The sequence below is a fragment of the Gorilla gorilla genome, chromosome 18, assembly GCF_029281585.2.
Source record: "Gorilla gorilla gorilla isolate KB3781 chromosome 18, NHGRI_mGorGor1-v2.1_pri, whole genome shotgun sequence".
Lineage (NCBI taxonomy): Eukaryota > Metazoa > Chordata > Mammalia > Primates > Hominidae > Gorilla > Gorilla gorilla.
In genome coordinates this window covers 118,438,858-118,461,592 of record NC_073242.2, presented here as the reverse complement: position 1 = coordinate 118,461,592, position 22,735 = coordinate 118,438,858, and the positions used below count along the sequence as shown (strand labels likewise).

The 22,735-nt window shown below is 56.2% G+C and overlaps 1 protein-coding gene across 1 annotated transcript in view; it reads left to right on the top strand.

The window, feature by feature from the left end:
- The first annotated feature begins 2,496 nt into the window (after positions 1 to 2,496).
- The window catches only part of SLC7A5 (solute carrier family 7 member 5), a 39,796-nt gene continuing 19,557 nt past the window's right edge, over positions 2,497 to 22,735 (top strand). The window contains exons 1-2 of the mRNA XM_004058117.5: positions 2,497 to 3,155; positions 20,183 to 20,308. Of these exons, the coding sequence (XP_004058165.1) occupies positions 2,618 to 3,155; positions 20,183 to 20,308 (664 nt within the window). The 5' untranslated portion in view covers positions 2,497 to 2,617. The remainder of the gene's footprint in view (positions 3,156 to 20,182; positions 20,309 to 22,735) is intronic.

Here is a 22,735-nt window from a genome sequence, read left to right as displayed (position 1 = left end):
AGGAGGAGAATCGCTTGAACCCGGGAGGCGGAGGTTGCAGTGAGTCGAGATTGTGCCACTGCACTCCAGCCTGGGTGACAGAGTGAGACTCCGTTAGAAAAAAAAAAAAAGAAAAGAAAGTATTCTCTCAACCAGCTCAAGCGAGAGTGCCACAACTTTTTTTTTCTTTTCTTTCTTTCTTTCTTTTTTTTTAACCTCTGAAAATACACAACATGTGATAAATTACTGACCGGAGCTGAAAAGACCATTGTACTGCCTCTGTAAAAATCAAAACGCTGCCGAATCTTTCCAACAGATGGCACTCTTTGCTAAGATTCTAGAGTCATAGCTTTCAGGCGAAGGCGTTTCAGGACCGGCATCAGGGAAGTCTGAGATGAGTAGATTTGCTGGATAAATCTAGAATGTTGTCATATGAAAACCCAGTAAAAACCGACAGAGGTGGCGTAATAGCTGTGTGACTTGAACACGCTCATGGCTTGTTGTCACCCTTCCTGCTTAAGGGCTCCAGCACTTGCCAGGAGCCTGGCTCTGGGGGCACCAACCATGACTTGCACCAACTGTGCAGGGCCCCCTCTGTGCCCGTGGGGGCCCCTACACCTCCCTTATTAATTCTCACTCACCCTGGGCTCTCAGCTCCAGGTACCACCTCAGAAAAGTCTATCTGGACCTGCCTGGTCCCTGTCGCTGTCGCTGGCTCACCCTGTCATGTCCTTGGCTGTAATTTTATGCTTTGGGGTATGACTGTTGGTTGCCTTTCTTGTTACTCAGAGAAGAATGGCGGAATGATTAAAAGTACCATATAAGTTCAGAGTCAAAAGGACAGCTCCCAGGCTACTTGCTGGCCGGACAAGCGAGGTAACCCTACCAAGCCTCAGCTTCCTTATTTGCAAAATGACTCTAACTGGCACCTACCCTATTGCATAAGAAGCTGTCTAGGGGAGGACTCAGTGAGCACTCGGTGAGTTTGCCCAGCCATGGTGGTACTGTCTCCTTCCCTCTGCAGGCACAGCGGGAAGAATAGGGCAGATGGAGGGGTCTCTGCACCTTCCACAGCCAGCAATGTGGACGGCAGATTACAAGTTAGTATCTGTGTGACCTCCGCACTCCCCCGCCTGCGGCTGCCTAGGCTGCTGAGATTTCGCTTGGTTTTATCACTGCAGAGGAATGCCCGCCATACCGGGGGGCGAGCAAGGTCCAGAATGACAAGCCCTGGCATTCCTCAGCCGCCCCCTCCCTGGGGTGGGGCCTGGACATTCCTGGCTGTAGCTAGAGGTCCCAGCACGACAGGGACTCTGACCCCCCTCCACCACGGCTATTGTTCAGAATTCTGTGGATTCCAGAGGCATCTGCCCAGCAGACTGTCTTGCTGTGAACACCCAGCTCTGCAACCGGTGTTTGCGTGTTTGCCCTGGGAGGCTGAACGCTCACCCAGAACAAAGGCCTCCCCACATGCCTGCTGTGAGCTTCCAAGGACTCGTTTGGACACACGCCAAGGAACCCCGGGTTGGGGTGATACCGAGGAGCTTCCTCCCTGACCCACACACACCCTTTGAACAGGTCTTTGGCCGCTCACCAGTCTGGTCAATCTCGGGGCAGTATTTATATTCCTTCCCATTTCCAGGCCTAGGAGCCTTGGCATCCTGCTCTTGCCTCTAACTGAAATTACCTCTCAACCCTTTTTAGCTAAGATGTCTCTCGCATTCCCCAGGAATAACAAGCTTTAAAGCCCCTTCACACTGAAGCCTGCCTTTGAATTCCCCAGGTAGATTTGGGGGTGGGGGTCTTATGGCTCCCGGTGAACCCCCGGTTCTGTTGATTAAATTGAGCTCAGGCAGATTGCTGGCTTCCCAAAGTCTGTGTTATTACTGCTTCTCAAAGCTATGGGCACCGGATCGCCGTCTTTGGCAAGATTCTTTTGGGATACAATGGGAATTACTGGGTGGCCTCGGTTCGGTTCTTCCCTCGTCCCAGTTCGCGGCTCACCAGCCCCACTGATGCAGCCCCCAGGCTGGAAGGAGGCTGCAGGAGCTTCCCCTCAGGTCATCCTCTCATCCCTCCCCCGTGCCCCAGGAGCTGGTTGTGGGGGCGGTTCCATCGCCTCGGCCCATCCGGGACAGGAGCCTAGGTTCCCTTCGGGGGGTACCCCAAACTCCATCCTTGGCCTCAGGCCAGCCCTGGTGCACTGCCCGCTCCCAGGCTTGACGAGAGGCTGCGGGCCAGCGGGTGAAGGGGCGCGCCGTGACTGCCAGGCCCCGCCCAGGCGCACCCGGGAGGACGGGCTGGGATGACGCGGGCGCCGGTGGGGGAGGTCGCGAGGCCGGGGTCTCCATGGCGCAGGAGGACTGGGGCCTTCAAGGACCACGCGGGCCTGGGAATCGCCCGCCAGGCTGGGCCGGACGACGCACGTGCTCCGAGCTGGGTCGAGGGGGCGGGGCTGAGGGACGGGGCCGGGCCACGGGGCGGGGAGGAGCCGCGGACGGTGGGCGGGGCCGGCGGGCCGGGGCCTAAAAGGCGGCGCGGGCGGAGTTCCCGACGCAGCTGCGGGCGGCGGGCGGCGCGCACACTCCTCGCTGGGCTGCGGCTCCCGGGTGTCCCAGGCCCGGCCGGTGCGCAGAGCATGGCGGGTGCGGGCCCGAAGCGGCGCGCGCTAGCGGCGCCGGCGGCCGAGGAGAAGGAAGAGGCGCGGGAGAAGATGCTGGCTGCCAAGAGCGCGGACGGCTCGGCGTCGGCAGGCGAGGGCGAGGGCGTGACCCTGCAGCGGAACATCACGCTGCTCAACGGCGTGGCCATCATCGTGGGGACCATTATCGGCTCGGGCATCTTCGTGACGCCCACGGGCGTGCTCAAGGAGGCAGGCTCGCCGGGGCTGGCGCTGGTGGTGTGGGCCGCGTGCGGCGTCTTCTCCATCGTGGGCGCGCTCTGCTACGCGGAGCTCGGCACCACCATCTCCAAATCGGGCGGCGACTACGCCTACATGCTGGAGGTCTACGGCTCGCTGCCCGCCTTCCTCAAGCTCTGGATCGAGCTGCTCATCATCCGGCCTTCATCGCAGTACATCGTGGCCCTGGTCTTCGCCACCTACCTGCTCAAGCCGCTCTTCCCCACCTGCCCGGTGCCCGAGGAGGCAGCCAAGCTCGTGGCCTGCCTCTGCGTGCGTGAGTACGGGGCGCGGGCCGGGGGTTGGGAGGTCGTAGTCTCTGAGTCCCTGCCTCCTTGCATCACTACGCCCCTGACTCCCACATCTCTACATGTTTACGTTCCTGGACCATCCCGGCAGTTCTAGGCTAAGGTCATTGGTCCCAGAAACCACGTGCGTTTCTTTCATTCATTCTTTTACACTTCTCCCCACAGGCTGGGAATATCTTCAGTGACGGGACAGCAGGGTCCCTGCCCTGCCCTTCGGTGGGCATTCCATTCCCCCACTTAAGCGGTTCAGGCAAGTACCAGCCTCCCGTTGGCCCCGCTGAGCAATACTCCCAGCCTCTTGCGTGGCACCCACGTGGAGTAACTGAGCAATCGGTTTACTGTTAGAGCTCCGATTGCTGACTGGTTGGTGAGAAGGAAATTGCAGTTAAAAAAAAAAAATCATTCATTTCTGCTCTCCACACCAGCTCGTCAGGAATCAGTGACACGGGCTGACTCATAAGAAAACAGTAGTAATAAAATCGCGTGCGGGTAGTGACTGGTGCTGGTTTAGGCTAAGGGATCCCCCCTGAGGGTTCCCAGTAGTGAGAGAGCGGAGCTTGGCTGCAGATTCCAGTCTGTGTTGCAGTGAATGGACGTGCGGGTCCCAGGTTTCTCTGGGAAACAGCCATGGGGCTCCTGTTTTGGTGGGCATGGTGCTGGTGTGTTCTTCACCAGGCCAGAGATAACTGCTTTTCAAAATAGTTTTCTTTTTTTTTTTTTTTGACACGGAGTCTCGCTCAGTCGCCCAGGCTGGAGTACAGTGGCGCGATCTCGGCTCACTGAAAGCCCGCCTCCCGGGTTCATGCCATTCTCCTGCCTCAGCCTCCCGAGCAGCTGGGACTGACTACAGGCGCCCGCCACTAGGCCCGGCTAATTTTTTTTGTATTTTTAGTAGAGACGGGGTTTCACCGTGTTAGCCAGGATGGTCTCGATCTCCTGACCTTGTGATCTGCCCGCCTCGGCCTCCCAAAGTGCTGGGATTACAGGCGTGAGCCACCGTGCCCGGCCTCAAAATAGTTTTCTTGTGGGATTTCAGGGGGAAAATCCCTTGTACCAGATGCCACATGATTTGGTTGGGTGGCGTGGGAAGGTGGGTCTTGGCAATTCTCAGGTTCATCCCATGGCATGGATCGGCCTGGATCTCTATAGTGTGTGTACACATTCAAGGTGGGAAGGGCTAATTTATAGTTGGGGTGTTGAGCCATGAAATCAGGGGAGTGGCTGCTGACTGGCCGGACCTGTTGGCGCTGTTTTCTGCCACACCGTACTTTGGGGAGGAGGGGGAGGGGGAGGCATTTCTTCATAAATGTGAGAATGCCCCGAGGGCAAGACCCAGCAGGGCTCTGTGTGGTTTCTCTGAGGCTCTGAGCGGAGCAGCCGCACCACCATGCAGGTCAAAGCCGGGAAAAATCGTAGCAGGACAGCAGTGGGGAGAGCCTGTGCCTTCCAGCTGGGCGTTGGAGATGTGAATGTAGGGGATGACTCTGATTTCTTTTTTTGTCATTAGAATTTCACTGGTTCAGTCTCCCTCCCGCCTAGGTACATGTCGGCCCGGTATGTAACAACATGGATAATAGCTTACGCAGCCTGCACTCTTATCTTTAAAAAGTGAACCCCCGGTTGGCTGGGTGTGATGGCCCACACCTATAATCCCAGCACTTTGGAAGGCTGAGACGGGCGGATCTACCGAGGTCAGTAGTTCGAGACCAGCCTGACCAACATGGTGAAACCCCATCTCTACTAAAAATACAAAAATTAGCCGGGCAGAGTGGCTCACGCCTGTAATCCCAGCTACTTATGAGTCTGAGGCATGCTCCGGGACGTGGAGGTTGCAGTGAGTTGAGATCCCGCCACTGCACTCCAGCCTGGGTGACAGAGCAAGCCTGTCTCAAAAACAAAAAAGCAGCCCCTGGGTGCTGAGTCTCTGACTTCCTGCTGGTGCCAGGAGTGAGTCGTGGGAAATGCTTCATTGGCCACCAGTAAGGAGACATAGGATGAGGCGCTGCCAAGTTTTCTCTTTCTAATAAAAATCACATCAGTCATACGTGAATTCATCATCATTTAAAAATTCAAACCAGCCAGGCACTGTGGCTCACACCTGTAATCCCAGCACTTGGGAGGCCGAGGCAGGCGGATCACCTGAAGTCAGGAGTTCGAGACCAGCCTGGCCAACATGGTGAAACCCCCATTTCTACTAAAAATACAAAAAATTAGCTGGGTGTGGTGGCAGATGCCTGTAATGCCAGCTACTCGGGAGGCTGAGGCAGGAGAATCACTAGAACCCAGGAGGTGGAGGTTGCAGTGAGCTGAGATCGCACCACTGCACTCCAGCCTGGGCAACAAGGCAAAACTCCGTCTCAAAAAAAAAGCAAAAATCAGCTGGGCGTCATGACGCACACCTGTAGTCCCAGCTACTCGGAGGCTGAGGCAGGAGAACTGCTTGAACTTGGGAGCCAAGATGGTGCCACTGAGCTCCTGCCTGGGTGACACATTTCTCTTCCTTTACCACCCCCCAGCCCCAGAGTTTCTGCGGCTGACAGTGTATGCTTCCAGAGCTTCTTCTGTTACAAATATATCGCTGGCCTATTTATTTAAAAGATCATAATGTACAACTTGTTCTCCACCTTTTTTTTAAAGCCTAAAATGGTTTTGCCATGTTCCCAGGCAGTACACAGAGGCTGCCCTCTTTAGCTGCCAAGAAGACTTCCCTGTGTCGGCAGGAACAAGTGTACTCACCGCCCCCCCCGCCCCCCCATAGACCCCTGTGGAGGGCATTTGGGGTTTCCCAGCTTTGTGCAAATGGGAAAAGGGTATGTGGTTTTTTGCTTTTTGTTTTTGATTTTGTTTTGAAACAGAGTCTGTGTCTGTCGCCCAGGCTTGTTGCTCACTGCAACCTCTGCTTCCTGGGTTTAAGCGATTCTCCTGCCTCAACCTCCCAAGCTTAGATTACAGGCATGTGCCTCAGCCTCCCAATTTGCTAGGATTACAGGCATGAGCCATCGCACCCAGTGGGGTGTGGATTCTAATGTAATAGCTAATGTGCCTTCCAAAGAGGCTGTACCAAGTCACACATTCCTGGATTTATTTTGTGGTAATAGGGCTTTAAAAAGTATTTTTTAATTTATTTTTATTTTATTTTATGTTTGAGATGGAGTTTTGCTCTTACCCAGGCTGGAGTGCAATGGCGCGATCTCGGCTCACTGCAACCTCCGCCTCCCGGGTTCAAGCGACTGTCCTGCCTCAGCCTCCCGAGTAGCTGGGACTACAGGCGCCCACCATGCCCAGCTAATTTTTTGTATTTTTAGCAGAGACGGGGCTTCACCATGTTGGCCAGGCTTGTCTTGAACTCCTGACCTCAGGTGATCCACCCGCCTCTGCCTCCCAAAGTGCTGGGATTATAGGCTTGAGCCACTGCGCCTGGCCTAAAATAGCTTTCCAGCAGTCCTTTTGGTCCCAGTAGGTAAAGCCTCAAGGCAGGCCCTAGAGTGCCAACCCTCTCTGACCCAGAGGTGGGGGTTAATGTTTCAGCGAAAGTTAGGGCCACACTTCTCATGTCCCTAAGCCATTTGTACTTGTTTTTTTTCTCTGACCCACCTGTGTGTGTGGTGAGTATGTGTGTATGTGTTGCTTTTTTTTTTGGAAAGTGATTTTCAGTAACAGAAAGGGATGTGCTCTCTGCAAGAGTGAATCTATTCTTGCCCCTGTGTGTAAGGCAAGAAAGAGAAGCTGTGTTCTCTGAACAGGCAGACCCTGCTGAGAGAGGGAGGTGTGTTGGGGTTCAATCATTCTGGTGGGAAAGATATTAGAGATAGTTATAGAAATAGACACAAATCTTGGAAGGCCGAGAAGTTGGCATAACTTCGGTAATTAGCTCTGGCTGAAGGCGGCCTGATCCCTTTACCTTTAATTAAACAAATAAAAATAGTGATAAAAGAAAGGCAGCGTAGTTTACCTAGCTAGCTTGTTTACTCGTATAATCTTAAGACCGTGGGTGTTTAAGTGCTTTTTACTCGGGAAGTCCACAATGTCTGTTACATTCTAATGGTGTTGACTCAAGCTTTTGTTAATTAATCATACTGAATAAATGCACGTCTGACTAGCTGATCAGGGCCAAGTAGCAACTGTTTACAGGACTCAGCAGGGAGCCTATAAGTGGCTGGGACCCTCAGCTGGACTGGCAGAGCAGAATATCTGTGCGTCTGTACTTTATTCATCTGTCACTGGGTCAGGGGTCTGCAAGCAGTGCTGTCGCAGAGGTGGGCTTGGCTGAGGCTGGTAGAACTCCAAGCTGATTCTCAGGTCATTCTGACTTCAGCTCGGAGAAGGGCAGTGGATGTCCCAGGAAGGGAGACCCTGCCCTTATAGGGGGGCTTCTGACAGGTGCAGGGGGCAGCCTGGAGCCCGGACCAGTGGGCAGGATGGGCGCTCCAGGGTGTGAAGGAGAGGCTGGGCGTTTGATCTGTGGACATTGCTCCTGGAGCAGTGAAAAGCCATAGAAAATGATTTTATTTATTTATTTATTTATTTATTTATTTATTTATTTATTTATTTTGAGGTGGAGTTTTGCTCTTTTTGCCCAGGCTGGAGTGCAATGGCACGATCTTGGCTCACTGCAACCTCTGCCTCCCGGGTTCAAGCGACTGTCCTGCCTCAGCCTCCCGAGTAGCTGGGATTACAGGCATGCACCACCATGCCTGGCTGATTTTGTATTTTTTAGTAGAGACAGGGTTTCTCCACGTTGGCCAGGCTGGTCTCGAACTCCTGACCTCAGGTGATCCGCCCACCTCGGCCTCCCAAAGTGCTGGGATTACAGGCGTGAGCCAGCGTACTCGGCTGATATATATATATATATATATATATATATATATATATATATATGTGTGTATTTTTTTTTTTTTTTTTTTTTTTTAATGATCACACATAAGGTTGGGTTCCAGAATTTTCTGCTTAGGAAGGGAAAGGGCACCTTTTACCCCCTTGTTCCTTGAGCCTGATCCTACAGAAGGTACAGTGGCTTTCGGGTCTGGGTCCTCAGCCCTCGGGCCTCTGAGGCTGCCTTGGAAGAGGGTACGGATTTGAGAACAAGGTTCTCAGTTTTGCTGGCTGTCTTTTCAGTCGCCCAGGCACGTCCCACAGAAGGTTTCTTTTTGTGAAATAATCGTGTGAAATGGGTTGGCCTCGGTGCTTAGAACCATCCCACTGACGGTGAGTGAAAAAAATCCCTTGCTTGTCAGTCTGGTTAGGAGATGAGGTCCTTTCACGCGCGTCTTCGTGTTGGTGCGCTTTTCACTGCTCATAAAGGTGAGAGGAACCAGCTCCATGTGTCTCTTTCTGGATGGCCATATGGAACTTGGCATGACAGTAGGGTTGTGTGGGTTATTTATTGCTTAACGAAGACTTGGCAGCATGTACTGGAAATTCAAGCGATGCTGGCTTTTATCAGAAGGTGCAAAGGCTGGAGTTGAGATTCTGGCTGGGCCTAGATTTGGTTTGGGCAGTTTATCTGACCTCCCTGGGCCCCAGCTGGCTCTGCATAGCGAGTAGGGTAGCATCTACTCAATGTCCCGGCCACAGCCGTGGACCGGCACTGACCCAGGCGAGTTCTCAGTAAGTGGGAACTCACAGGTTCAGAAGATGCTGTGGGCCTCCGGGGCTTCCACCTCCAGGGAGGTGCTCTCAGAACAAGGGCCCGATGGGCTCACCGCTTCATGGAGAAGATACCCCAGCTCAGTCTCAGTCAGTTCCCCAAGCGCATAGGTGTTTGGGAAGTGGCCTGCAGACAGCTCCTCCATGCCTTGAAAGCAGAAGTAGCCTCCTCCTGTTTCCCTGTTCCAGTTAGGTGAAGCATGGGGGGCTGCTGAGACAGTCCCAGGCGTGCCGTCACGCAGGGGCAGGCCGTCCGTCGGTCTCGCGGGACTCTGGCTGTGGGTGGCTGAGGACACCTGGCCTCATGGGAGATGGTGCCAGGGTCCCTGGAGTGAGGTGGCTCTCCTCCCCATGGCTGTCACTCCTCAGCAGATTGGTGTGGGCGGGTGTGCGTTTAGGAACCTGTGAGCTGAGACATTGTCCAGCTAGCATCAGGCCAAAAGCAACCAAGGCTTTGAGAAATCCACCTGGCCCCGCCGAGCCTGTTTCTGGCTGTGGAATGGGATTTGCCCCAGCGCCAGGTGTCTGGGAATCCCAGGCCTCCGCGTGTGAAGGTGCCAGTTGCACGGGCTGTGACCGTCCCTCCACGTGCCTGTATCTCCTGCTCACTGTGCACATGGAGCAGCCCTCAGCCTCACTGTCTTCTCCTCTGGCAAAAAGAAGGAAGGAGCAAGGGAACAAAGAGAGGGAGGGAAGAGCCAGAGACAGGAGCCAGGGTTTCCTTTAGTCTGGAGCTCTGGGTGCGAGATGATGTCACCCACCCACGCTCGGCACAGGCCCAGGGTCGGGGGGCTGTGGGTGGAAGTAGGAATCACCACAACTGTCTCTGAGCCCCTCCCTAAAGGGTGAAGGGTGTAAGGGGTGGGTTTTGATGGCTGTGGGCTTAGCTGTGGTCAGTGGACTCAAAGGCCAGTTGGCCATTTAGCAGTGACCAGAGAGCAGAGGGAGCCTGTGTGTGTTTTGCCCCAGGGTCTTCAGGCTGCCTGGCTGCCTCTATCTGCCCCCTGGGTGTCCAGCACTACCCCCCCCCCCCCGGGGTATCCAGAGCCTGTAACCTGTAGCCCCGCTTCTCAGTCCAGGCCTGTTCCAGGGCCCCCCTGGGGTATCAAGCACCTGTAGCCTGTAGCCCCACTTCTCAGTTCAGGCCTGTGTAAAACCTGGCCCCGGGTTGGGTTTTGGGATCCCTGCACCCCTCCACCCCCAACCCCCCACAGCTGGGACCCTGGCTCAGCTAGCAAAGGTTCTGCGTGTTTAAGGAGCTGGGTGGGCCCCAGAGCTCAAGCCGTGGGCTCATTGCAGGCGGCAGCCAGTGATTACTGCTGAAATCCGACTTTCCCAGCCACACATGAAAGTGCCGCTGGCGCCTGGGCAGGTCACGCTGCATCACGGGATTCGGGGCAAGGCCGTAGGGGGAGCTCACAGAAGCACATGACCTGAGCCACACAGGAGAGCCTAACGGGCACTTGTGACCCTTTTTTCTTGGGTCACGGACCTCTTTCATAATCCAGCAGAATGTGCAGAATCTTGCCCAGAAATGTGTACCAGCCACCTTCACACAGAAGGGTGGGTTGCGCAGACCCCCTAGGCCCAGGCCAGGTTGAGAGCCACCCCCTGGAGAGGGGTGTCCAAGGTAGGGCACACTCTTGGACCACCTCTTGGCACCTCTTGGCCACCACTTTGCACTCCAGCCTTTGAAGCCAGTGATAATCCCCAATTTACAGCTGGGGAAACTGAGGCAGGAGTGAGCCAGGAGCCAGGGGCCACAGTGCCCACCTCTACACTGAGGCCACCATTTGTCATCAGGCATAGGGGAGCACAAAGCCACGCCTGGGGAGTCTGGTGGGTGCCAGGGGTCTGGGGAGGTGTCAGTCAGCAAGACTGGGTGGCCCAGTCGGCCCAGGTAAGGACACAGGTGGGTCAGAGGCTCATCTGTGTTCCCCAGCAACCCCTAGGGGCCCTTTGCGCTCCTCCACCCTTCTCCATCCTTCCCAGACTCACATCCAGGTACCCTGGACAGCCACAGGGTTCTGCCCCCCAGTAGGCCTGGCCCTCCCTGGAGCATCACCTGGATGGCTGGCCATGGGCAGGCCTTGCCTGGCCCGTCTGCAGGGACAGGACACGTGTATGCATGCAGATTGGTACTGTGTGCCCGCACGCTCCCCAGAGGCCCTGTGGCAGCACCCCCTTCCCGCCGCTGCCCTTTTCCGACAGGAGGGCCCCCCACTAGCGTCTCCTTCCCTGATACTGGCCGAATCCTGAATTCTCCCTCTGGAAGGCGGACCTTCCAGGGTGGCCATAGCAGGTGCGTGCCTCTGGGAGTGTGGGAGGCATCTCTTTCCCTGCATCCCTGGCCATCAGACTACCCCAGGTGGGGACCGTTCTCTGGCATTGCCCGCCCCTCCCCTGCCCTAGGATTTGCCCACTATGTGAGGAATGAGCACCGACCTCCTATTCTGGGCCTTGGAGCGTGACGCCCGCAAACTCGATCCCTGCTGAGTCATCCTGACCTCGGGGTGGGCCAGCATCTGTCACTGCTGAGACAATGTATGTGTGAGCTGCTTGTTAACGAGAAAGCCAGACTCTGTAAAATATTTGAAGAGATTTATCCGGAGTCAAATGTGAGGACCAAGGCCTGGAGGCCCTGAGGACATGTGCCCCATGGGGTGGGCCACAGCTGGAGTTCATACCTCGTACAAGGACAGAAGTTACAGGCAGACATCAGTCAGTACATGAAAGGTATTTGTTGGTTCTGCCGAGAAAGGCGGGACAACTCCAAGGTGGGGATGGGCTTCCTGGTCACAAGTGGGTTCAAAGATTTCCTTTTTCTTTATATATATATATGTGTGTGTGTGTATATATATATATATATATATTTTTTTTTTTTTTTTGAGATGCTTTTGTTACTCAGGCTGGAGTGCAATGGTATGATCTCAGCTCACTGTAACCTCCGCCTCCTGGGTTCAAGTGATTCTCCTGCCTTAGCTTCCCGGGTAGCTGGGACTACAGGCATGCACCACCATGCCCAGCTAATTTTGTGTTTTTAGTAGAGACGGGGGTTTCACCATGTTGGTCAGGCTGGTTTCGAACTCCTGATCTCAGGTGATCCGCCCACCTTGGCTTCCCAAAGTGCTGGGATTACAGGTGTGAGCCACCGTGCCTGGCAAAAGATTTTCTGATTCACAATTGGTTGAAAGAGTTATTAGCTAAAGACCTGGAATCAATAGAAAGGAGTATCTGGGTAAGACAGGAGGTTGTGGAGACCAATATTATGTTTTGTTTTGTTGTTTTTGTCACCCAGGCTGGAGTGCGGTGGCCTGATCTCGGCTCACTGCAACCGGGTTCAAGCGATTCTCCTGCCTCAGCCTCCCAAGTAGCTGGGATTGCAGGCGCCTGCCACCACCATGCCTGGCTAATTTTGTATTTTTAGTAGAGATGGGGTTTCTCCATGTTGGTCGGGCTGGTCTCGAACTCCTGACCTCGTGATCTGCCCACCTCAGCCTTCCAAAGTGCTGGGATTACAGGCATGAGCCACTGAGCCAGGCCAAGATCTGTGTTTGAATGTTAGTGCTGGTCAGCTGTACCTGAATTCCAGAGGGAGGGGGTATAACAAGGCCTGTGTGACCCCCTCTTCCCATCGTGACCTGAGCTCGTTTTTCAGGTTAACTTTGGAATATCCCTTTGGCAATAGGAGGGGTCCCTTCAGTCAGTTACGGGGCTTAGAATTTTATTTTTGGTGTACGTGCTCAAACTGCAGCTGCTACAAAACCAAGGCCATGGTGACCCCGGGGCCAGTCCAGCTTTGTCCCTGTGCTCTCGAGCTGCTGGAGGCCAATGCAGGATTCTGCCCACGGCTCACATGTGTGGCTTCAGAGCCTGAGGGTTCTTGGGGCCCTGTCTTCACCTGTTACCGTGTAGGGCCTTGTGAGCTGAGTCAACTGGAAGAGCCCAGGGCCTCTGCAGAAGGCCTGAGCAGGGCCCGGGCACTGTCCCTGGAGCTCTGAGTCCCTCAAGCTGTGTGGCCCGGAGCCAGGCACTTGACTTCTCTGGTCGTTTGCTTCAGAGCTGGGAGCCTGGGGTGGCGTGGGTCTTTGGCAGGGGTCAGGTAGGGGAGGGGCCAGCCAGGAATCAAACATCCCTGACAGGTGAGGGGGAGGTGAGGAGGCAGGTGAGGAGGGCAGGGCAGGAGCCCCTGGAGCACTTGTGCAGCAGCATCTGGGCCGGTGCAAGCCCTGAGATGGCTTCAGGTCCTGCTCAGAGCTAAGGGCTCCCCGTCACCAGGGATTCTTCCATCACTGCACCTGCAGAGCCCATCGGGATTGGGGAGATGCCCTGGCCTTTGTTTGGAACAGCTGCATCCGCCTGTCGGGTGTACAGGCTGTGCACTGGTTAAGCCTGAGCGCAGAGTCTGTTCAACGAGTTCATTGTGTGGTATTTGCTTCCGCTTGCTGTTGAGTTGGACTGGCCTGGACGCTGGCCAGGAGCCCAAGTGGACTTGGTGCTTCTCTTTGACAGCCGGGATTGAAAATCCCAGTCAAGTGGCCAGAGCGCGAGGGTGAGATTTAGGAGACCTGGATGTCCTCACTTTGCCGCCCAGGAACTGCTGTGTGACTTTCACCAAGTGGGACAACCTCTCTGAACTACGTTTACCCCAGCTATAAAATGGAGGTGTTGGATTGGCTGCCACAAGTGTCCTTCCACCTCCACAATACCGTGACTGGAGCGGGTTTTCACTCCTTTTTCTTGTTAGCATAACTGTTGGAGCTGTAGAGGGTTTGGAGTGGGGCGTGGGTTTCTGGGCCACAGATGTGTGAGGCTCCGCACTTAGCCAGCAGTGGCAACTCCTTATCACTGGTGCCCACGGCTTCATCTGTGCCCTGAAGATACTCATGCTGCGGTGACTGGTCAGATTAATGGTGATGCTTTCATGGGGCGCCGTAAGACATGTCCACGAGGTATTTCGCCCATGCAGCAGGAGGCAGTTGTTCCAGTCTGTTGGAAACAGGAAAGGGAGGCTCAGTCCCCGCAAAGGAACTTGCCCGAGTTCACACAGCATTTCAGCACCGGGTGGCCTGGTTTCAGAGTTTCAGAGGGAGGGGTGGCCCTTCCTGTCGGCCGTGGGGGTCTCCTGGAGTCAGGACCCTTGGGAAACCCAAATCCACCAGGACGCCTGCGTCAGGAGAACCTGACCACACGAGAAGCTGCCCTTTTCCAGTTCTCCTGCTTACCCTGGACTTGGGGTGTTGGCAAATTTCAGAGCTTGCCAAATCTGCATCTTCCTGGCCTGTTTAAAATGAATGTGTCAGCCCCATTCTGGACAGCAGCTGACACCTCCTCCCCCGTGCCAGCCAGGACAGTGTGGTTGGGCGTAACTCAGCCCCGGTTAAAAATGGAAAAAAGTACAAAGACATGTGTTCAAGGGCTGGTGACAGAATTTGAAAATGTGACACCAGCCTGTTAGTAATTTGTTTTCACAGAAATCTGATTCAACACTGAGCAGACAGGTGGGGCCAGGGCCTTGGGATCATCTCTCTGCTTGCCCAGGGACATCTGTATGTCTGGCCCAAAGGTGGGGCCTTGTTCTCTGCAGAGACTGGGCATCAAAATTGAGCCATTATAAGCAGACCATCCCGGCCAGGCACGGTGGCTCACGCCTGTAATCCCAACACTTTGGGAGGCCAAGGTGGGCGGATCGCCTGAGGTCAGGAGTTCGAGACCAGCCCGGCCAACATGGTGAACGCTTGTCTCTACTAAAAATACAAAAATTAGGCCGGTGTGGTGGCAGGTGTCGGTAATCCCAGCTACTGAGGCAGGAGGCTGAGGCAGGAGAATCACTTGATCCCTGGAGGCAGAGGCTGCAGCTACTCGGGAGGCAGATGTGAGAGAATGGCTTGAACTCAGGAGGCGGAGGTTGCAGTGAGCCAAGATCGTACCATTGCACTCCAGCCTGGGCGACAAGAGCGAGACTTCGTCTCAAAAAAAAAAAAAATGTGAACGCTGCCTTTGCTTCCCTGCCCCGGAACTGCTTCATTTTCCTTGGGGTTTCCGGACCACTTTGACCTCTCTCTCTGGCCAGCAGTGGCAGGGAGGCGGGTGGATCTGGAGCCGGCATGCGCAGGCTTGGCATTCCAGCCCATTCTGGGGTGAGGTTGGCCTTGGGTGAGGACAGGGGTCACTGGGTCAGACACATTCATTTTCTGGAGCCCAGGGGCGGTGACGTGTCCGTCATGGAGGCACGTGCCTGTGCTGGGGGCGCTCCCCAGGCCGGCAGCACCAGCCTCCCTGGGACCTTGTTCTGTGCAGATGTGTTGTCTCCCTCTCCCCGACCTGCCTGATCAGAAGCTCTGGGTTTCCATCCCCCTCCCCCACCACTGCTTTTACAAGTCCTGCCAGGGGATGACACGGGAGATGGTGGGGGCTGTCTATCAGTGGAGAAGGTGGAGGCTTGTACTCAGAGCAGGGGATATTTAGACTTGAAGGGGCCAGGGAGGAAGGTACTGGTTCTACTAAAGCCGCATGTTCACTGGGCAGCCACTAAGTTCGGGGCCCTGTGCGTACCGAGTGGATTCTGACAACGAAGCTGTCTCAGGAGCCCCAGCCAGCTGCAGAGGGGGGCCCAAGCTCCAAGGCTGGGTGTCAGGTTTGCCAGGTGCTGGCTCAGCTAGGGGCCGCAGGCTGCGCTGGGCGGGACTGGGCTGGGCTGGTACCTGTGCCCGGTGTCGGGCCAGCTGTTGTTGCTGTGGTCAGCTGCCGCTCTCCGGCCCCGTGCAAACTGCTGTGCCAGGTGCACCCTGGGGGACCAGGCTGCCTGGGCTTCCTGGAACTGGTGAAGCTGCCGGCCACTTCCTCTGCGCTGTCTCCAGCAGGCAGTTCTGGGTAAACGATCTTCATTTGCCTATAAAGCTGCACAGCTCACAGGCCTTGGACCATCTCTGCCCCAGCCCCAGCATTGGCCCTTTGGACAGACTCTGAAACCGTGCGCAGAACACACCCTGTCATTACAGATGACTCCTGGAGGCAGTCCTCGGGGGCCTGGCAGGAGCACTTCTGTTTCTGTTGGGTCTGAAAATGACAGAAGGGACTGCAGGATGCCTGCCTGGGCTGGACGCCTGCCTGGGGCACTCACAGTGGCTGTGTTTGGGCTCGAAGGGGCCCTGGAGTATCATGTTCATTGGGTACTCCCACTTACAGACAGGCCAAGGTGCTGAGCCCTGCAGGACTCACTGCTGTGCCTGGCTCGGGGGCAGGTGAGGACTGGCGGCCCGGGGAGCAGCCTCTGTGGCCAACAGAGAGGATTTTCATTGTGGCTGACCCTGAACCCTATCCACGGATGCTCCTGTACCTGGTACATGTTTATTACCTGAAAGAATCAGGCATTAGTCCGTGTGGGGTGGGTTCATGGGGCCTGCGGGGTCCCCACCCAGCCGGGGCCTACAGGTCCCACCTGCTCTCCATATTGAACACACCTGTTACTGGCCCTTCCCCCACCCCTCTCCTCCAACACTGGACCCTGGGGGATCGTCCCTTTGCCTGTAGCGGGATTTTATCAGGAGCTGGACAGAGTTGGGGCCAGGAGACCAAGATGCCAGCATCAGGGGAGGTGAGCAGAGCCGGCTGCCGCAGAGGTGAGCGTTCACGGGCATCAGGCAGGGAGGCACCTCAGAGAATCATCCCCCTGAGGGGAGAGGGGTAAGGCCAGGGGCCAGGAGAAGGCAGCCTCCTGGTTTACAAGTTGTGGGGGCGCTGTGCGTGTGTGTGCATGTGTGTGATTGAGCAGAGTTGGGGGGTCAGCCAGCGGTATGCACCTGTCCCGTCTGTGGGCCCAGCCAGCAGTATGTACCTGTCCCGTCTGTGGGCCCTCCGTGTTCAGGTGCCTTCTTGCATGGTCTGTGAGGTCAGTATCACTGCCGGCCCCACCCCAGAGATGGGGAGGCACAAGGGGGTGGGGGTGTCCCCCACCTCATGCTGGGTGGTGGCAACCTCCCCAGGATGCCCCAGCTCTGAGCAGCAGGGCACGTGGCGAGAGCAGTGGGAGGCCTTGGTGCCCACCCCAGGGTCCTGAGGAGAAATGGGCTGGCCGCGTCCCCAGTCCCTCCTGCGTGAGCCTCAGGGCATCTGAAGTGGCTTTTGAGTCAGGACCAGGACCACAGCTTGGGCCTCACTGTGACAGGTGTCCTGGCCAAGGCCCTGGCGCTGGCTCTGGGTATGGCCAGGGCTGTCCTTCCTTCACCGGGCTGTGGGCCTTGCTGTCAATGCCCACCCGAAGATGAGGATGTTTCTGTGGCTGATGGCCCTAGGGGGTGGTGGAGACACAGGTGAAGGGAGGAGGAGGGCAGGGGTTCCTCCAATGCACTGCCCCCAAGGCACCCCAGCTCCTCTGGAGCCCCTGCCAGCCAGCCAGGTGGGAGGCAGCCAGGTGAGGACGGGGAAGACAGCACCCCAGACTGGGAGGGGCCCCCAGCTCAGCCTGCCCAGCTATCTGCCAATCAAGCCAAGCCACGCCACGGGGCTTGATATCCCTGGACGGGTTTTATCTCCTGGCCCAGCTGTCCCCGCAGGCTGGCGCGGCCACACTTATCTGGGGGTGGCTGGCCCTGTGTGCTCAGCCCCCTCACTCTGACTCGGGGCACAGCCCTGTCGATCTCCCTGCTGTGGGGGCAGCCAGCAGCCCCTCCATGGTGTGGACACTGAGGCTTGGGAGAGGGCAGGTGCCAGCAGGGACTGAGGTTCAAACCCCAGACATCCTGTGACTCCCTCGCCTCCTTAAGGTCGAAAGGTACTGAACCCAGATGAATTCATGTATTTGTTTAAGATTTTATTTCATCTTAAAACGTGAAAAAGGAAACTGTGGAGAATAATGAAACCTTTGTTTACTCATCACCCAAAGTCAGTGAACATGAAAATTTATGTTCTTGTTATAAAAGGAATAAATATAAGGTCCCCTTTGTTCTATGGCCATTTTGCTCCCCACCTGACTTCAAGACCCGGCCCCCGCCTGTCTGCCCTGTGGTTATTTTCAACGTCAGGAGATGATCTGGTGAACCCTCCCGGTGGCACCCGTCAGCCCCTCCAGACTGTTTTTGGTTGGGGAGCAGCTGGGTTGGATCTGAGCAGGCAGGGTCAGGCTGGCGGGGGGGGGGGGGGGGTTGGGGGCGGGGGCGGGGGGGTCCTGGCCTCTGTCCCACCCACAGTGACAGCCCTGATGGCGTCATTACCCAGCACCACGTCAGTGTGGCAGGACAGCCCATGGTTGGGCACTTCTGGGCAACTCGCTGCCTTTCCTGGACCCCCCAACCCCCTAGCAGACGTGACAGCCGCGAGGGCAGTGCTCAGTGTCTTGGCAGTGCCTGTCTGGTTTCTGGAGTTCAGTGGTGGCAGCGTGCCTCTCTCCCTTTTGGGGAGAGGCAGCCTCGAGTGCGGCTTGGCCACACCCACTCCCCGCCTCCCTCCGGGCATGAATGAGCGAGTGATGCAATCAGCCGGCCTCTTGCGAATCCGGAAAGCTCTCCGGAAGCCGGCTAGGTCCCCGAGGCTCAGTTTCTTTTGTGGTCACGCTCCCCCAACCATAAGGAAATGGGACTGGCAAGCCAGGACCTGCCCCTTGCCCTGTGCAGCGGAGAAGGAGCTGCCTAGGCCCACTGACCCGACCCTGCTGAGCCCTGAGGGTTGGACTGGAGGGCTCTGGACTGGTAACATCTCCATGTCCCTGGGAGCCCTGGGAAGAGGTGAAGAATCGCCTCTTCAGTTTGTGTGAGGAGTGGAAGTTCCGGAATTTCAAGTATTTTATTTTAGGAATAGCAGCGAAAACAATGACTTTCAGACATTTTTCAACCAGACTTTCCTGGTGTGTAGTAGCCGTCTCCGCTCTGGCATCCACAGAATTGTAGCGGGGTGGTTAATTTCTGAGAGATAGGCAGGCGGCAGCCCGTCCCGCACCTCAGGAGGTTTCCGGTGTCATAAGTTAATTAGCATGGATGTCTTTCCTCGGGGTCTGTTGCTTACATTGTAAAATTCCATAGGATTTGTTCAGCTGGGGAAAAGCCACTGGAGTCCTCAAGGCCTTGGCTGGCCAGACCTTTCTGAGCGTTACTGCCATGGGGAAAGAGAGAAGAGGAGCCCACGGCCTTTCCGATGCTCTCACCTTCCTGCAGTCTGAGTGGTGCGGTGCCGGGAGGGCTGTGAGATCCGAGCTGTGTGGGTGGCCCGTGCTGGGCCTTTGCCCACTTCTGGGGTGTAGACGTTCCCACTGGCAGATTTCAAGCTCCTGACAGTGACAAATAACCTCGTGAGCAGAGGAGTGAAGGGTAGTGCAGCAGGCAGTGAGGGGTGTCGTGGAGTCAGTGCCTCGGGGTTAATGTGATTTTACTTCATTTTAAGTTGTGGGGGTGGCTGTTTCCCCACCAGCTCACAGGTCCCTGAATAGTGGCTCAGCGTGCCTACATATTGCAACAGAACCCCCCAAAACACACACACACACACACAAACACACACACAGTGGCTCAGCATGCCTACATATTGCAACAGAACCCCCCAAAACACACACACACACACACACACACACACAGGCTCAGAGCTGGGTGCCTTACAGGGCCCAGGAGGACGTGCTGGTGTCTGGAGACCTGTCTGAGCGTGCCTTACCCCACGTCTCAGCGCCTCCTGGGGCAGGGGTTCTGGCCATCTGTGTGGGGTCACTCAGGCTTCTGAAGCACACGGTGCTATTTTGGGTTTCATTGTATGCCCCAAAAGCAGCAGGGCAGTAGGGTTAGCTCTGCTCACCACAGGCCCCTGTGGCCCCTCCCAGGCTGAGGTCCCCAGGTGACTGGCCAGGTAGTTCCGGGAAAGTGGGACACCCCACTTCTGTTGCAGTCCACAGAAGATCCTCTTTGAGGAAAGGGCCCCGCCCTCATGGAGTCCGGCAGCCGGGCTGTGCGTGGGTCTCACGGTCAGGTCAGGGTGCTGAGTAGGTGCAAAAAGGTGTAATGGGCGCCTTCCAAGTAGCAGGGTCACCTTGCTCACCTGGGTCTCTGGAGGCAGTGACCCCACTTGAAGTCCTGACTACAGGTGGGACTCCGTGGCCTGGTGTGGTGGGGGGTGAGGAAAGGTCCCTTGCAGATCTTAAGAGGCACCTGGGATCCAGCCCTTAGACCTGAAAGAACTGCGAAGTTTATCAAAACAGGTCCCAGAAAGTCAGAACCTGCCCTAAGGGCTGGCACGGGACTGGAGCTGTTTAAGGAACTTGTTTTTCTGTTGGACCCAGCCCTGGCCCTGGGGTGGGAGTGGGGTCGTCACCTCCCAGCCTACCCCTGAGCTGGCGTCTGCCCGTGGAACTCACCGCTGCCCTCTGTCTCCACAGTGCTGCTCACGGCCGTGAACTGCTACAGCGTGAAGGCCGCCACCCGGGTCCAGGATGCCTTTGCCGCCGCCAAGCTCCTGGCCCTGGCCCTGATCATCCTGCTGGGCTTCGTCCAGATCGGGAAGGGTGAGTACGTCCCCCAGGCCCCACCGGCAGCCCCTTGAGGCTTTGCCTGTGTGTCCTTCACAGGGCATGAGGTCCCGTCCCCGGGTGCCTCCCGGTCTGCAGCTCTGCAGTGCTGTACAACGTGGAGATTTCCCTCTGGGAAAATCACCCAGCAAGTGAAATCCGACCCAGAGGGGGACACAGGAGTGCTCCCGTGGGACAGCGTGGCCACCACTGGGAGGGGCTCTGGCAGTTTTTCTCGTTTTTTACGCTGCGATGTCTGTGAATCTTGAGAGCCCAGCTGATGCGTTGTAACCTCACCTGGGGGCGATGTGGAACATTCCAGGCCTGGCAGGGGCTATGCCTGCCATGCAGACCTCACCCGCGCCATCTCACCCTGGGTCTGTCAGAGTCCCACGTGCTGTCGCCCCTCACCCACCCCCGACGGGGCCATGCTCCTGGTCATGCTGTGATTCATTCATCATTCCATGGACAGGTGTGGAATTGTCTCTGTGTTTCTGTCTGCTTTTTAAAGAAGATGAGGTAAGCATGGAAAACAAAACAAACCTGGTAACCCCATCACTCAGACGTGTCCACTGTTAGCATTCGGGAACAGGTGAGAGCAGTCTGGCGCACAGGTTTTAAGGCTGGCCGGCCCAGACTTTGGTCTCGTGCTGTGTGATCTTGGGGAAATCACTGATTCTGAGCCTTTTCCCCAGCTGCTTTTTCTCTTGGGGCTGGTAGAAGGAATAAAGAGAGTGAGTGTGAAACAGCCCCCGCCCCATTGCACCTGTGTTCTCTGTCGACGTGGACTGACACAGTTGGTATTTTGCTGGGTGTCTCTGGATCCTTTAACACACACCCCATGGATCTGTGTTCTGTGTCTGCCTGCAGAGCCTCCACCCTTTCCACACTGCCATTCCGCGGTGAGGTCGGGCTGGGGTTTCATAAGCAGTTCCCATTTGTGTGGTCACAGACCCTGGAACACACTGTCCTTGGCACTGGATCCCACCCGTGGTTGGGTACAGTTGAAGTGGGGGGCCCTGTTGCTTGAGTGCAGCAGGGATGCCTCTGTCTGCAGTTCCTTCTGAGTTTGTCTCCATCCATGTTGGAGCCAGCCTAGGAGCAGAGCAGTTAGGAGCTGGCCTCCTTCTCTTCTCTCCCAGAGCCTCAGGTAGAGATGATCCCAGTCCTGGAGCTGTGGAGCTTTCGCTGAGTGCAGGCACCCGGCGGATGCACGCTCTGGTGACTCGCAGTCACTGATGGCTGCAGAGAGGCTTCCTGGTCCCACATGGCTGTAGGGGAGGCAGGTAGGACCCCAGGGCTGCAGAGGACAGGGCAAGGACCTTGCTCCTAGAGGCAGGAAGGTCCTCACCCAGCAAGCTGTGAGCTGCCCCGCCCCCATGCACGGCCAGGCCAAAACATGCAGACACAAGGACGCTGCCTCCTCCTGTGTGGGGCCCTGCCTCAGGGCTGGGAGGCTCTCCTGTGTGCACTGTGCCACTGGTGAGCTGTGAACTGAACGGTGCCCAGCAGCACCCAGCATCCAGCACGCAGCTTTAGCTGAGCCTCCGCCTTGCTCCTGGCGCCCCCTGCTGGCTGTACATGGCACTTCGCCTTAGAGACAAAGGCTGGCTGCAGCTGGGGAGGGGTCTCCACACCAAGCAGGTAACCTGGGCCTGCAGGGTGATGCAGTGCCGGGCTATACTGACCTCACCACAGAGAGGCGAGCTCCAGGTGCTGGGGCCAGACTGTCTTTATCAAATGTATCAATCTGTACAAAGTCTGCAGCAGGTGTTAGTTACCTGCCTCATCGTCGAGGGGAAGTCCCACTTGATTCCCAGGTGGCTCTGGAAGGTTGCCCAGGTCAATCCTTCAGGAGCTCGAGCCCATCCCCCATGCATGTGTCTGACCAGGGATTCTCAGAGTCGCCCGGGGTACCAGAGCCACCCAAGAGCTGGCACGACAGGGCTGGCAGGAAGTCCCAATTCTGAACTTGCCTGGGACCTCAGGTTCCGGCACCTTACTCAAGACGAGCTCATTCCATGGCTCCCAGGCACTCAGAAGTTGCCCAGGGAGGTGGTTGGGCCTGAGTAACATTTTACGGGCAGGAGACAAATCCATCCTGTGCCTCCCAGAAGTGGGCACGGAAGGGGTGCTTTGCTTGTGAAGGCCTTTGCTTGGCTGCGCTCATCAGATAGCCAGGAAAGATTTAGGAGGGGAACGTGATTTTTGTAAAAACAAATTTCGGTAGGGAGAGCAAAGAGCTTTTGTTCGACTTGAATACATAATAGGTTTATAATTCCGTTAGCTGTTGAAAGCGTCCTCCCACCATGCTCCCCCCAGCAATTCCCTTCTGAGCTTTGGGATACAGTGCAGTGTCTGCAGAATTCCTGTCTCCTGTTTGGCTTCAACAGATTTATTTTGTTACCAGATGAATGCCTTGCT